Raw genomic sequence first — 16,041 nt, forward strand, 5'->3', positions numbered from 1 at the left:
CATGGTGGCACATGCTTATAATCCTAGTACTTGGGTGGCTGAGACAAGATGTTTGTGGCCAGCCTCAGCTACTGAGTGAGGTCCTCTGCAACTTAGACCCTGTTTCAAAATAAAGAATAAAAAATAGGACTGGGGGTGTAGCTAGAAAGTAAAATTTCCCTAAGTTCGATCCCTAGCAGTGCCCCCCCCAAAAAAAATATATTATGTAATCTTGAAACTTCATGATTTAGAATATTTGTTAAGTTCATCCCTTAAAGCTTCCCTACCTAATATGTGAAAAACATTGGTAAAAATCATTTACCAGACTTTTAAGTGTGTGTTTTAGGCAAGTTAGGAAGAAGTTAGATAATTTTTCCACATTTAAATCTTGATTATATGTATAATTTTGAGGAGTAGAGTCAAATTAAGGACCCTTCAGGGAAACTGAGAGTATAGGATTGGGAGAATTTATTTTGTTCTCATTTAAGAGTAGGAACATTAGTCCGCATGCAGGGTTATCTGTGTGTGATGGCTTCTTCACATCCTTCCAGGCGTTTTACGATGCTTGCTGTATGAGTTTGGGCGGATGAAGTTTCATTTCCTTCCTTGGGAATGAATATGCTAATATCTAATATATAGGCATGAAAGTCTGGCTTAAGTTACTGAGATCCCACTATTTTATGAATCCTTAAAGAGCCCTCTGAACAAAGTGTGGGGGTGCGGAGACTTGAACATTCAGCACCAGTATTGTTTCAGCCAGTTTTATGTGTTGTTAGGATAGAATTTGAGAATAAAGGTCCTATGTTATTCTTTAAGGTAGAATTTTTTAAGAACATTGTTTGCAAGCAAAATAACTTAGTTCTCTTTCTGGTATTTAGCCAAATTTATAAGAAAAAATGATTCCCAATGGATATCTCATGTTTGAAGATGAAAATTTCATTGAGTCTTCTGTTGCCAAATTAAATGCCCTGAGGAAAAGTGGCCAGTTCTGTGATGTTCGACTTCAGGTATTTAAAACTTTACGGAATCAATCTTTTATCACTAAAAAGATCATTTACTAAAAGCTGTCAATTCTTGGATTTGTTCCTCTCCTCCATAGAAATGGCTTTTAAAAAGAATGCTTTACCTGGAAATCTAAGATAAAAGAGGCTGATGTAGTAATAAAGAGAAGTACATAGTCTACAAATACTTATATAATTTTAATTTTTTATAATTTCAGGTCTGTGGCCATGAGATGTTAGCACACAGAGCAGTACTGGCTTGCTGCAGTCCCTACTTATTTGAAATCTTTAATAGCGATAGTGATCCTCATGGGGTTTCTCATGTTAAATTTGATGATCTCAATCCAGAAGCTGTTGAAGTCTTGTTGAATTATGCCTACACTGCTCAGTAAGTACTTTAAACCATATCACTAGGAAATACCACCAGGAACTTTTAAGTCTTTCTAGATACAGTTATCTGGTATTAGCCCTTTCTGTCATAAATATAAAGAACCTTTTTCTTTTAATAGGTTGAAGGCTGATAAAGAATTAGTGAAAGATGTTTATTCTGCAGCAAAAAAGCTAAAGATGGACCGAGTAAAGCAGGTAGAGTATCAGAAGTAATGTAAAAGGGTGACCATTGCTAGGGGATTTGTGTAATAAGAATACATAAGTTGTCATAAAACATTTTGTTAGTCTCAAGAACTTGAAAATGCCCTTCCACTCCCAAAACTGAACATGTAATGTAGCAAGATCACAGGAAGGTAATTTGGGCTAATCTTGCTCTTTTAACAATCTTCTGTGGCAAAGTAGGCATGTTATTTTTTTCTTCTACTTCTTTTTTTTTGAAAATTAATTAATTTATTTTGGTGGTATTGGGGTTCCTGGAAGCCCTTCAACCTCCGGGCTACACTCCCAGACCTATTTCATACTTTTTAAAATTTGGAAACAGGGTCTCCTAAGCCAGCATGGCTGGCTTTGAACCTGCGTGCTCCTGTCTCCACCTACCAAGCGCAGGGATTCCAAATGTGCGCCACCACGCCTGGCTTCTTTTACTTTTTTTTTTAATGATTTTTTTTCTCTCTAATTTTATTTCAAAATATATGTTTTCCTCCTTGAAAAACCAGTGCTTTTTCTGTGGGGATGAAAAATACCATTACAAAAATATTTATATAAAAAGGGCTACATCTAGTTTGGGGTGATATATTTTTATAATATTCATTAAGTGGCACTAATTACACTGTAACTATGAGGTAGCTAACATGAAACCACAGAACTTAAGTTTTGCCAGAGCTTAATGATCTTATTAGGCCTTTTAGGCTGAGCACATTTTCAAAAAAAAAAAAAAAAAAAAAAAAGGATGTTCACCCCAGAGTAAAGCCACTGAAATCTGGTAAGGAGTTGAAGTGTTATGTTGACCGTCTCTGGTAGCATGACTTAAAATGCTCATTTGCTTTTCCCAAGAGTTAATCACATAAATTATATCCTTGATTCTCTTTAAAAGGTGCTCTGTCTAGAATCTCCTGCACTTGAGGAGTGCTTAATTCATAAGGGGGGGGGGCATTTAATCTTCTAATGCAAGAAGTCAGTAAACTGCCATAGGCCAGCTTGCCTGTTTTTGTAAATCAGAACACAGCCATGTACATTCGTTTACATACAACCCATGGCTGCCTTCCAGCTGTAGTGACGGGATTGAGTAGTTGTGATATAGACTGTTTGGCCCACAAGCCTAATATTAGCTGGCCCTATTAGAAAAAGTAGTTTACTGGCCTTCCCTTCAGTGCCACTTCTGCTAAAAATTTTTAAGATTTATAGCACATACTCCAGAGTGTAGCATTCCAGGTTCTCCTTGCTGTAGTTTCATAGTGTTTTTTGCTCTAGCCAAAAAACACTATGAAACTTTGCAGCATCTTAGCTACTTCTATCTGCACTAAACATCAGTGTCATTCCCAGTTTAGAGAACTGCCTTTCATAGTTGAAAATATTTATCTGAGTATACATAGCATTTGAAATTGTTGTTCCGTTCCTTAAAAACGTAGACATTTGTGAGGGCATTCCTTGATGCTTAACATTTGGACATGTGTTGTTCCCACTGTTAGGTTTGTTTTATTAAGATAGTGATTTTTAATTTATCTTTATAGCTTCACATAGTTCTTACATATTGAACATTAAATATTTATTGAATAAAAAACAGGTAAATATTGGTACATGTATGTTTTCTTGCCAAGGTTTGTGGAGATTATTTACTATCTAGAATGGATGTTACCAGCTGCATCTCTTACCGAAATTTTGCAAGTTGTATGGGAGACTCTCGTTTGTTGAATAAGGTCGATGCTTATATTCAGGAGCATTTGTTACAAATTTCAGAAGAGGAGGAATTTCTTAAGCTTCCACGACTAAAGGTAAGGTAACAGTGGTTATGAAAACATGAATATATTGAAATTATTGTTATTCTTAGCAGCGTAGCACATACAACCCATGGCTGCCTAGTGGGTGTACCTACCTACCAATTTGTTTGCTTTCCTTGTTTTTGGTGACTATTTTCCTTGCAAATTAGAGTAAATGTGTGGAATGCAAGGTCTACCAACTTTATTATGTAATTGAGAATTAGGCTGAGAACTAGCATCTCAACACTGGTCTGTCTCTGTTGTTTCCCACCTCTAGTTGGAGGTAATGCTTGAAGACAACGTTTGCCTGCCCAGCAATGGCAAATTGTACACAAAGGTAATCAACTGGGTGCAGCGTAGCATCTGGGAGAGTGGAGACAGTCTGGAAGAGCTGATGGAAGAGGTTAGTTTTAAAGTAAATGGGATTCAACCGTTCTTAAAAGTTATTTTGCTATAACATGAAGGATTCCCATTCACTTTTATTTTGTAACCATGACCCTAAAGAATTTAAATTTTGCTATAGGTACCCCTAAGCTGAGAAACAGGGGGGGTGTCCAGGTGAGCTGAATGAACTGTTCAGTTTGGTCTTCTGCTTTTCTTTTTTTTTTTTTTTTTTTTCCTTGCTTATTATGTGCTGTTAACTTTCTTTAAAGTAGCATGTAATTTGCTTTAGAAATGGGAGGTGGTACTGAAATTTTCTGTAGATTCTTAATTTTTCTTCACAGGTTTTGCTTTAAATTTGACAAGTAGGTAAAGCTTCTAATGGTTGTTCCTCCCCATTGGTTTATCTCCCCATAGGTTTATTAACAAAACTAGGATACCCAAGACTGAAGAAACAAGAAGAAACCTCAAGTGTATTGACACGTAAAGAAGCAGCAGTCCTGCCCCAGTTCTCCTAAGAAAAATCCGCTGTGGGCAGAGAACGATGATGATTTAATGGTGTTTACTCCTTTACAGGATTCTTATCTCTAAAGCTTTGTGTTTTTCAATGGTGTTGTTCATGCATATAGTTTCTCACTTCACTTAGACTACTTTTTAAAAATTATACAAGGAAAACAAAATTGATGGAGAAATGATTGCAGTTAAAAATACTCAGGCGGAGTAGTGGAGTAACTTTGAGTTCATCACTCCACAGAAGCCTTTCAGAATCACTGGAGGCTTAGAAAATCTGTTCGACCTATAAAAACTCCGTTGTCATTAGTGCTAGCGAGGCTAACAGATGACCTTTCCGTTCTGTGATTTCCCACTTGAAAACCAGATGCATTTGCCATGTATTTGCGTCTGTGAAGGAAAATAACTACGGCCTGCATGAATTTTTCATTTGTTTTTTCTTTATCTGTTCTTCTTGACATTGCCCACAGGAGTGAAGTTTGTTTTATGCACATCAAACCAATTATCTTCAAGGTGTAAACTACTTAGGATTTTATTGTAAATATGTATATTCCTTAAGAGTTTATATATTGTACTGGTGCCTTTTTTTAATGTTATATAATAGAAGCTATGAGAAAATGAAGATTTCTTTCAAGCCAGTGAAGCCAAGGAGTCTTCAGTCAGTACTGGAAGATTTTGTATCTGGTTTGGTTTTTTTTTTGTTTTTGCTTTTTAAATTTTTACCGCCATGACATGTATTTTTCTTTACTTCGGAATCCTGCCAGAGTAAGATGTCAAGAAGCACACTGGAGGTTACCTTGAGGCCTTGTGTAATCTGCATACTAGCGGAGTAGCCATGGTGACAGTAGCCACATGGGTGTTCTGTTGCTGTTTTGCAGGTTCAAACCTTGTACTACTCAGCTGATCACAAGCTGCTTGATGGGAACCTACTAGATGGACAGGCTGAGGTGTTTGGCAGTGATGATGACCACATTCAGTTTGTGCAGGTACACAATGCACAGTCTGAGGTAACCTCAGGTTAAAATATGGAGAGTTTTATAGCATCCTTAAATTTTCCTTTAACAGAGGAAAGTGGACAAATTTATTGGTATAATTGGACAGAAACATTTCTGGGAGAAAACAAGCATATCCCAGAGTTACTAGAATTTTGCCACATGAAGTTAATTCAAGAAGTTAGTAAACCTTATTTAGATTCTTCTCTTATAAAGAGAGATTTACAAGTAGTGAAAAAGGGACAGCAAATGAAGCAGTATAGAAATTAGTTTTGGGTCAAACTGAAAAATAGTTGTTTGCAACAAGCATGACTAATAAGACCCAATTTAAAGACACAGAAGGAGTCATAAATTCTTGATGGCTATAAAAGGAGTTTTGGATGTTTCTGTAATTACTAATAAACTTAGAAGTGGTCGATCATATGTTACAACTTAATCTAGATTCTTCTTGAGCAAAAAAAATTAAAACATAGTTCCATTGTTGAGCCACTTGGCCTTTTATAAAATCCAATTTCATTTTCCCCTACATTTAGTGGGTGAGCATACATAAACTATTTTAGTTCATGGACAAGTAGCATATAGAAAACTATGCAGTTTTATTTATTTTTTGGGCAGTGCTTTGGGTGAAACCACCTTGCATGTACTAGGCACACACTACCAATGAGCCACATCCCTAGACCCATAAAGAACCTACATGAAGAAGAAAAGATTTCTTGTGTCCTTGAAACCTTCCTTTTATCCTTTCCCAGTCACTGCCCTACACTGCCTCATAGGCAGTCACTGTCCTAACTTCTAGCAAAGTAGTTTGCCTGTTTGAATCTGGACATGCATATATACTGTATATCCAGTTATGTAACTGGACATATAGTACGTATATTTGTAAATGATGAGCTGTGGAGTCAACCCAGATTAAGGGAGTGTTTCCTATAAGAATTAGTAAAGTACTACAAGCTGTGCACATATCATACCTCTGTAATCCCAGTATGTGGAAGATTGAGATGGGTGGATGAAGCCTCACCAACTTAGATCCTGTTTTTTCTTTTTTCTTATTTTAGAGAACCCTATTTCAAAATAAAAAGAGATGGAGGTAGAATGTCCCAAGTTTGAATCCCCAGGGTAAAAAAAAAAGAAGAAGAAGAAAAGAAAAGAAAGTAAATGGCAGATTCAGAAATAATGTATATGGTTATCAGATGTTAGCATTCTGGTGTCCTGTGATGCTAGTGGTGGAATATATTTCTAAAAGATATTTGGTTTTGAATTGGTTGAGAACTATGATCATTTTGTCTATTTTGAATAAACATATTCCAAGTTTTATTTTTATTTTTACAACACTTTTTTTGTATGTGGTACTTGGGGTGAAATCTAGTGGCCTCCTTCCAGGCAGGCTACACCCTCCAGAGCTTTTTTTTTTTTGAAACAGGGTCTCACTAAGTTGCTGAAAGCCTTGTTAAATTGCTGAGGCTGGCTTCGACCTGTGATCCTCCTGTCTCAGCCCTCCCAAGTACTGGGATTACAAATGTGCACCACCACGCCTGGCTTCCTAAGTTATATTTTTACAGTACATTTTTCCTGTGGCACTGGGGATTGAACCCAAGGTCTTGAGCTTGCTAGGCAAGTGGTCTACCATTTTAGTTACATCCCAAAACCCCTTAAGGCACTTCACAAGCAAAGGTTGAATGCCTGATAAGTAGCCGATTGTGATGTTTGACATGGGGATACAGAATGTGTAAGAGAGAGTTTCTACTTGTAGGACCTTATTAGAGTAGGCAAAATAATAGACTTATAAAAAGTATCTACAAAAGACCAAAGAGGAGGGCATAGTGCTGACTAGGTGAAAAGCCAAAGAAATTTCACAGAGGGGCAACACTTGAGCAGTCTGAGATATCAGGCATTTGTACAGCAGATGGAGACAGGCTAGCCAGCAAAGGTTATCTAAGTACAGATGCTGTTATTGGAGGTCATAAGTCTCGAAAAGCTGGTAAATGCTACCTGAATGGGGCTTTATCCCATGAGCAGCAAGAGGAATTCAGGTGAGACTAGAGTAAAATGAACAGATTTCACAACTTTAGTAATGGGAAAACTGAACAATAGTCAAGCAGTGAGAGATTGAGTAAATTAGTATTTATTTAGCCAAGGTTTGTATGATAATCATATTTTTAAACAAATGGATGTTAGGTGGTGATCTCTAGACTGGGATCCCAACAGGTATGTGTTTGAACTTTGCACAGTTATTGCCCTGTACTCTCCTTATTTTTATAGCCAGGCCACAAGGATTATTAAAACTTGTGAGACCAATTTATAAATTATTGCAATACTAGTTCGTGTTTTAAAAAATGAGGGTTTAATCTAAGGGGATGAAGGAGAATAATGGATTCTATTTATGTCTATAAAAAGCTATGTACAAAGGTCAAGATAGTAGGCCTTAGTGATTGTTTAGGAAGATTTGGGAAAAGAGAATTTGAGAATGAGTGAAATTCTGATATGTGTGACTAGTTAGGATGTGTTACTCTGAATATAGATCATGAAGTAGAAAGGATTTGGGGCCACACATTAGGCTTCAGGAATAGGAAAAGGGAGTTGAGAAAAGGCCATTAGAAAGGTAGGAACATTGAGGGGGAAAATCATGATTAGAATCTAATCATGTTGGGAAAACTACCTAAAGAAGAAAAAAGGTTGGAGGCACAATAGATTGTAGAAACGATGTCCAATCCTTCACCAGGAGGTTATGCAAAATAAGGTTAGGGATAGATGCTGTGCGGATGGAGGAGTTAACCAAGGCTTCTGTATTAGGCCTGTTATATAACAGTAGTAATCTTCAATCTTACAGCGCCTTTCTCTTCCACATTCTTTCTCTGTTATAGTATATATTAGATCAGTTTGACTGCAGTAAAGCCTTTTAGTGTCACATTGTTCATTTGTGGTACTTTGGACCCCTTCTTTCCACAGATTAGGATGGGGTTTTTATGTACCTTGTAATTCCTAATAGCAAATGAGGTCAATTATTAACCATATTTTTTGTTTGTATATTTTTTGAGGCAATGTAATCTACCTTCACTGGATTAAAAGAGATGATGTCAATAAAGTAATATTTAGAGGTCTAAATGGAGCTTAATGATAATCGTTGACATCGTATATTCCCTGCCTTTTCTTCAAATCACCCAAGTATGCTGCAGCTACACTTGATGTGAATGGTCCAGACCTAACTTGATAGTTTTTTTTTTTAAGTTAAAAATAACTTGATATTTTTTTTAAAGTTTCAAGTAGCTATCAGATCTTTTTCTGTATTGTTATCTGTCTTTTTGATCTACTAGCAATGAAGTTTACATTAGAAAGCTTACCTACCCCTATAGTCTAGCCCTGGAGCCAGAAGTGGGCTGGGTCTGAAGGTGCCACCTGCCCCTTGGCAGCCCCTCTCAGGGTGTTCCTGGCTCTGGTGTGATCACAGCCCTTGGGAAGGACAAAGGCTGAAGTAGTTGGAAGGAAGCCATTGAGAAGGAAGCTCAAACAGGAGAACACATGCATGAATTCTTTTAGAATCTGTTGGAAATGAGCAGCTTTACTCATTTGTCTGTTAGTGCTCCTGTATATTCTTTTTTTTTTTTTTTTTTTTTGTGGTACTGGGGTTCCTGGAAGTACACTCCCAGACCTATTTTTACATTTTTATTTGGAGACAGGGTCTCCTAAGCCAGCGCGCGCGGCTGGCTTCGAACCTGAGCAGTCTTCCTGTCTCTGCCTCCCAAGCGCGGGGATTACAAGCGTGCGCCACCATGCCCGGCTTACTCCAATATATTCTATTTGTGAATTTTTTTTTTTTTAGTATTGTTTCCTTTCTGGTCATTTTTGAAATTTCTGTATTTTGTGTAGTTTTGTCTAGAGTATATAATACCTATAAGACAGTCCTAAAAAATATCTTGAAGTCTTTGTTACTGCCACTTTTCCTGTTAAATGCTTTCGAAAGCAACTAGATGACTGTGCCTACTCACTTTCCGCTTCCATTGTGCGAAGGACACCATTATATACGGTTTAGTTAGGTTTGACAGTTCATGGAGATAGTGTGTTAAATGTAATCACTCAGTTAACACATTTAAATATGTGTTAACACTTTAAATATTTAACATCTTGGGGAGAGTCAGTGTAAAGAATATTTAAGCTTGTGTGGATTATAGGTTGCTTCCCCCTTCTACTGAGGTATCATTCGGCTATTTGGTCCTATAGAATGTCTTTTCAACCCCCACAACCACCCAGTGCTGCTGGGATTAAACCCAGTGCCTTGTGCATGCTAGGCAAGTGCTCTACCATTGAGCCACAATCCTAGCCTTGTAGTGTGTGTTTTGGATTGTTTAAGCTGAGCTTTTACTGACCAGAACTATTGTGTAGGTATAGTTGTGTCATTTCTAAGCAGAGATGGAAGTATGGCAGTAATTTGTATCAATTGGTAAGCCTTGGTTTGTGTTAAATTTAGTGTGCTCTAAGTGTCTTACATAGGTGGAAGATACTCAGTGTTTTGGCAGTGTTGCGGACTAGCTCAGGAACAAAGGTACACCAGGCACGGTCTTTGGCTAGGTTGCTGTAGCTACCTTTTGATTTTGCAGAAAAAGCCACCACGTGAGAATGGCCATAAGCAGATAAGTAGCAGCTCCACTGGATGTCTCTCTTCTCCTAACGCTACAGTTCAAAGCCCTAAGCACGAATGGAAAATCATTGCGTCGGAAAAGACTTCAAGTAAGTACATGACACAGGCTAGGTTTGTTTTCAGCTTATCTTTTTTAAGGAATTTTGTCAATTTAATACTCTTAAATTGACTAAGGAAAATTTCAGAAGTAATTAAATTTGGAAAAACTTAGCAGAATATTCCAGCCTGGGATCTGGAGACTGGAATCCAAGACCCTTTAACAATCAAAAATATTAATAATCACATCTTAAACATAAAACTCTTGTGCTTACAGATAACACTTACCTGTGCCTGGCTGTGCTGGATGGTGTATTCTGTGTAATTTTCCTTCACGGGCGAAACAGCCCACAGAGCTCACCAACAAGTACTCCAAAACTAGTTAAGAGTTTAAGCTTTGAGATGCAACCAGATGAGCTAATCGAAAAGCCCATGTCTCCCATGCAGTACGCACGATCAGGCCTGGGGACAGCAGAGATGAATGGCAAACTCATAGCTGCAGGTAAGAACAAGCACTTCACTGGCTAATCCTGTAAATTGATAGTGCTTGTGGCATGTAGAATTGGGGAGAGAGGGCTTAATATCTTTTCCTCCCTCCATAGTATTCCAAGATGACAGAGAAATAAATATTATTAAGTATTCATAACCCTTTAGGTCAATCTCATTTCTAATTTTTTTGAAGTGTGTGTTGTGTGTGTGTGTGTGTGTGTGTGTGTGTGTGTGTGTGTGTGTGTGTGTATTTTGAACTTAAGGCCTGGTGCATGCCAGGCAAATATTCTACCACTGATCCATATCCCTAGCCTGTTCCTGTGTTGAAAAAAGAAGAAGGGAAAAAAAAAACGAGTGGGCCAGGTGTGGTCAATGCCTATAATCCCAATACTTAGGAGGCCAAGGACATGAGAATCACAGATCTGAGGTCAACCTCAGCAACCTAGACCCTGTTTCAAACTAAAAAATAAAATAGGACTAGGCGTGTAGCTCAGAGGCACAATTTTCCCTGGGTTCAATCCTTAGTACCCCAGTACCAAAAAAAAACCCATAATGTGCTTAAATTTTTCTCCCCCATACTTTAAGCCAAGTAAGCAATTTATTATTACAGTCATTCAGCTAAAAAAAATCAACTTTTTCATATTGAGCACATTACTTAACACCATTCTAGACTAGAAACCCTGGCCCGTTGTAGTATTTTAAACATAAACCTGTGGTTCTTTTAACAGGTGGCTATAACAGAGAGGAATGTCTTCGAACAGTTGAATGCTATGATCCACATACAGATCACTGGTCCTTTCTTGCTCCCATGAGAACACCAAGAGCTCGATTTCAAATGGCTGTGCTCATGGTAAGCACATTTTGTTGCAGAAATGACCTATGCTTAGCCTTTGTTCTTTCATAACTCCAGAATGTGGATATATTGTCATCTCTCCCTTTGGTACAGGGTCAGCTCTACGTGGTCGGTGGATCGAATGGCCACTCAGATGATCTCAGTTGTGGAGAGATGTATGATCCAAGCATTGATGACTGGACTCCCGTTCCAGAGTTGAGAACTAACCGTTGTAATGCAGGTAAATGACACTATTACTTGAGATAGCCATGATTTATTTTTGTGATGTTGGGGATCAAACCCAGGGCCTTTTGCAGACTAGGCAAGCACTCTACAGCTAAGCCAGACCAGCTCCTGAGATGTAGTATTTAAATATGGTAATTAAGTTATCAATTTATAGCTGTTTTACACTTACATAGGAGTGTGTGCTCTCGATGGAAAATTGTACATTGTTGGTGGCTCTGATCCATATGGTCAAAAAGGACTGAAGAATTGTGATGTGTTTGATCCTATAACAAAGTCGTGGACAAGCTGTGCTCCTCTTAACATTCGTAAGTTGATTTTTTTTTCTTTTTTAAAGACCTACCTGTGAATCAATGTGGAGTATATACAATTTTGCAAGTTAGTATAGCCACTATGGAGATCAGTTTGGAGGCTCCTCAGAAGACAGGAATGAAAACACTTTATGACCCAGTTGTATCGCTACTGGTTATCTTTCCAAAGGAACTGAAGTATACATACATACATACGTGTGTGTGTGTGTGTGTGTGTGTGTGTGTGTGTGTGTGTGTGTGTGTATTACATGTAATACAGAGTAATCAGGCATATTCATGTTTATAGCAGTAAAATTCACAATAGCCAAACTATGGAGTCAGCCTATTTATCAACGGATGAATTGGTTGTGAAACTGTGTTGTGTATGCATAGTAGAAATTTATTCATACATAAAAAAACAAATTAGCCAGGCGTGGTGGCACATGCTTGTAACCCCAGCACTTGGGAGGCGGAGACAGGAGGATCGCGCAGGTTCGAAGCCAGCCTCAGCTATTTAAGTGAGGCTGTCAGCAACTTAGATAGACCCTGTTTCCAAATAAAATATAAAATAGGTCTGGGAGTATAGCCCGGAGGTAGAAAAAAAACCCTGGGTTCTACCCCAGTACCATACACACAAAAAAAATCATATCTTTTGCAGGGAAATAGATGGAACTATAGACTATTATGCTGTGAGATTAGCCAGTCTCAGAAAGTAAAAGGTCATGTTTTCTCTTGTATGTGGGAACTAGAAAGAAATTGGGATCAAAAAGACTTCAGATAGAAGAGGAGAAATAACAGTAATGGAAAGGGATATGGGGAGGGAAGACCTACCTATGAATCAACAGCACTCGGTGCAGTTTCAGTAGCTGGAGGATGATCTCTGTTTGACTTCATTTTACAGGTAGACACCAGTCTGCAGTCTGTGAACTTGGTGGTTATTTGTACATAATTGGAGGTGCAGAGTCTTGGAACTGTCTGAACACAGTAGAACGTTACAATCCTGAGAATAACACCTGGACTTTACTGGCACCCATGAATGTGGCTAGGCGAGGGGCTGGAGTGGCTGTTCTTGACGGTAAGTGCTGAGCTTTGGAGAGGCGAAGGCTAGGTGGGGGCCAGGGTTTGTTTTAAAATTTAAGAAAATGTCTGTGGTAGTGACTGTTGTATAATTAAGATTTGAGAAACAGCAACCATGTTTTTGATGAAATGAGGATTGGGTGTATATGCTTTAGAAGTTTTTGTCTAATTTAATCAGAGACTCAATACTTGACACCTAACTTGCATTAAGTTTTGTGGTACTGGGGATCAAACACAGGGCTTCTCGGGTGCTCTACCACTGAGCTACCTCCCTGGCTCTTTTTATTTTATTTTGAGAAAAGGTCTTGTTAGTTTCTGAGGCAGGCCTCCAAGTTAGAATCCTCCAAGTAGCAGGGATTACAGGATGCAACATTGCACCCAGCATTGCCAATCTCTTGATAAGTATATTTAATAAAGTTGCAAATCATTTTCTTCCATAACCTTCCATACCCATACCTAATACTGTATTATTGTGGATTTCGAGTTTCCCTGTCTTTGTTTTATTTATTTATTTTATTTTATTTTTTATGGTACTGGCGGGGGGACCCAGGAGCTTTCTACCTCCGGGCTATACTCCCAGACCTATTTTATATTTTATTTGGAAACAGGGTCTCACTGAGTGGCTGAGAGCCTCATTAAGTAGCTAAGGCTGGCTTTGAACCTGTGTGATCCTCCTGTCTCAGCCTCCCAAGCGTGGGGATTACAAGCTTGCGCCACAACGCCTGGCTTCCCTGTTCATATGGTGAGTGGTAACTTAAGAGTTTCGTTTCAAATCAAAGTAAATGAAGGTCTGTGTCTTTTCCAATTTGTCTACTTCACACTTAATTGGAAATATGACCCTTAGACTATTTAATGTCTTTTTAAAACATTAAACTTTGTGTAGACACAACTTTCTCTCCACATCCATTTTATTGATTTACTTAGTATCTAATTCTATAATTGTAAACATTTAGTTAGCCTCATTTTTTAGACAAAGCTGAACTTAGAAGACTCATGACTCATTGGGGAAAGCTTAAGTGTGTAGACATAGTAGCCTACTGGCTTGGAGCAACTACCACAATGAACTGGAATAAGAATTAGACTTTGTAATTTAGATTCTACCCCCCCCCCCCCCCACACACACACACCTTTGAAGTTGCCAAATTCTACTTTGGAGTGTGGGTTTTTATCCATTTTACCCATTTTATATTCTTACCTTCTAGAGAGAAGGCATATTTAATACATACTTTTGACAAGATAAACAGGCATTTCTACTTTAAAACCACTGTTTTGTGTTTTTAAAGTAATAGACTTTAGATGGGCAAAGTGTCTTGTACCTGCAGTCCTAACACAGGAGGGAGGCTGAGGCAGGGGAAGGATTTTTTTTTTTTTTTTTTTTTTTTGGCAGTACTGGGGTTCATAGAAACCCTTCTACCTCCGGGCTACTCTCCCAGACCTATTTTATATTTTTATTTGGAAACAGGGTCTCTTAAGCCAGCACGGCTGGCGCGATACCCCTGTCTCTGCCTCCCAAGCGCGGGGTTTACAAGTGTGCGCCACCACGCCCGGCAGGGGAAGGATCCTTTGAGTCCAGGAGTTCAAGACCAGCCTGGGCAGCATAACAAGATCTCATCTCAAACAAAAACAAAAAGACCAAACAGACCTAGAGTTTTTTCCTTATTATACTTTAGCCTCTAGATTTAACCTGTTCCATTTATTTCTCTTTTAGGAAAACTGTTTGTAGGTGGTGGCTTTGATGGGTCTCATGCCATCAGTTGTGTGGAGATGTATGATCCAACCAGAAATGAGTGGAAGATGATGGGAAACATGACGTCACCGCGGAGCAACGCTGGGATCACAACTGTAGGGAGCACCATCTACGCTGTGGGGGGATTCGATGGCAATGAGTTTCTGAACACGGTAGAAGTCTATAACGCTGAGTCAAATGAGTGGAGCCCTTATACCAAGATTTTCCAGTTTTAACTAATTTGACCCTCTCCAACTAACAGGCTTAGTGATGTAATTGTGTTTAGTAGAGGTACACTTGTGAATAAGGAGGGTGGGTGGGTATAGATGTTGCGGACAGCAACACAGAGCTTTTGCATATTGCATATTATTAAACATGCTGTACATACTTTTTGTGTTTGGAAAGGAATGCAAAGATGAAGGTCTGTTTTGTGTATTTTTAAAACTTCTTTGGTTCTTTACTTTTTGGAAGTTGCTATTGTAAGAGAATAAACCAGGAACAGATTGGGCACATCATTTCAAGAAGTCCCCTCCTCTACATTTGTTTTGCCAATTTGCACATTAAACGACTCTTCCCTCAAATATGTGTTTCGGGACAAGAGGGTAGGATTTCAAGATGTAGGCAGTTGGGTTTTTTAAGGGCCCTTTTTCAATAACTGGAACACTCTATAACAAAAGATAATTATTTAAATAGATGACAGTGACTATTTTTCTTTTTATTAAAGCTAACATGCCTACCGATATTTAATCTTTTACGATTGCCTTTTTGTACCTTTTTATATCTCAGCAGAGTGCTTTACCTGTTGAAGTAAGATCTGGCAGATTCGAGTTAGTGAAGCAGAGTGGCAGTCTTAAAGGATGCGGAGTGGGGCGCTTCTTCTAGATACTCAGAATGCAAACGTGGAGGCATTTGCCTCCACTGCATTTTTTTTTTTTTTTTTGCTTTGGAGAATGTAGTACCAATGTTTATTTGAATGGAGTTGCTGAACAGTAACATAGTGATGATATATGAAATTTGATATTTAAAACACTTGAAGTAATTTGATTTGTTGAGGGTATAGCTTATATAGCAAGATAATGTATAGCAATAAAGAACAAAAGTATCTGAATTCTGTTTTTATCATTACCAAGCAATCAAATTGAAGCCCTCGATGGAAGTTTAAACTATTTACTGGATTTGTGGGTTTACTGGATTTGTCTTTATCAGAATTATGTTTTTGTTCAGTTTTTCTATTCATAATATGGATAAACTTACTGGATGGGATAATTTGATGTCTAGTATGTAGTGCTACACACCTAATTTATGGTGCCCAAATTATGCACGTCCTAATGCTTGCTGTGGATGCAAACACATTAAAGGTACTTGGCAGGAAATCCTTGCGCTATGGGATTAATATCCAGTTGTTGCTTGTACTCATTCACTGCTAAGTTTGGGGGATTTTTTTTCCTAATGAGGATGAACTTGAATTATTTGTGAGAAATATTCA

The 16,041-nt window shown here is 38.2% G+C and overlaps 1 protein-coding gene across 3 annotated transcripts; it reads left to right on the top strand.

The window, feature by feature from the left end:
• Positions 1-875: 875 nt before the first annotated feature.
• Positions 876-14,791, top strand: IVNS1ABP (influenza virus NS1A binding protein; the record flags this gene model as incomplete). 3 transcript variants are annotated; one of them, XM_080699479.1, is made up of 13 exons in its annotated part: positions 876-986; positions 1,199-1,368; positions 1,490-1,565; positions 3,188-3,361; positions 3,624-3,749; positions 5,116-5,244; positions 9,822-9,951; positions 10,176-10,400; positions 11,116-11,237; positions 11,334-11,460; positions 11,639-11,770; positions 12,654-12,827; positions 14,538-14,791. In XM_080699479.1, the coding sequence occupies 13 exons, from the start codon at positions 876-878 to the stop codon at positions 14,789-14,791; spliced, it is 1,950 nt and encodes a 649-aa protein (XP_080555605.1). The 3 variants fall into 3 exon arrangements, with proteins under 3 accessions (XP_080555605.1, XP_080555606.1, XP_080555607.1); XM_080699480.1 differs by having other exon boundaries at positions 5,116-5,223; XM_080699481.1 differs by lacking the exon at positions 3,624-3,749 and having other exon boundaries at positions 5,116-5,223.
• Positions 14,792-16,041: the final 1,250 nt, after the last annotated feature.

Source organism: Muscardinus avellanarius (genome assembly GCF_963383645.1).
Source record: "Muscardinus avellanarius genome assembly, chromosome: 7".
Lineage (NCBI taxonomy): Eukaryota > Metazoa > Chordata > Mammalia > Rodentia > Gliridae > Muscardinus > Muscardinus avellanarius.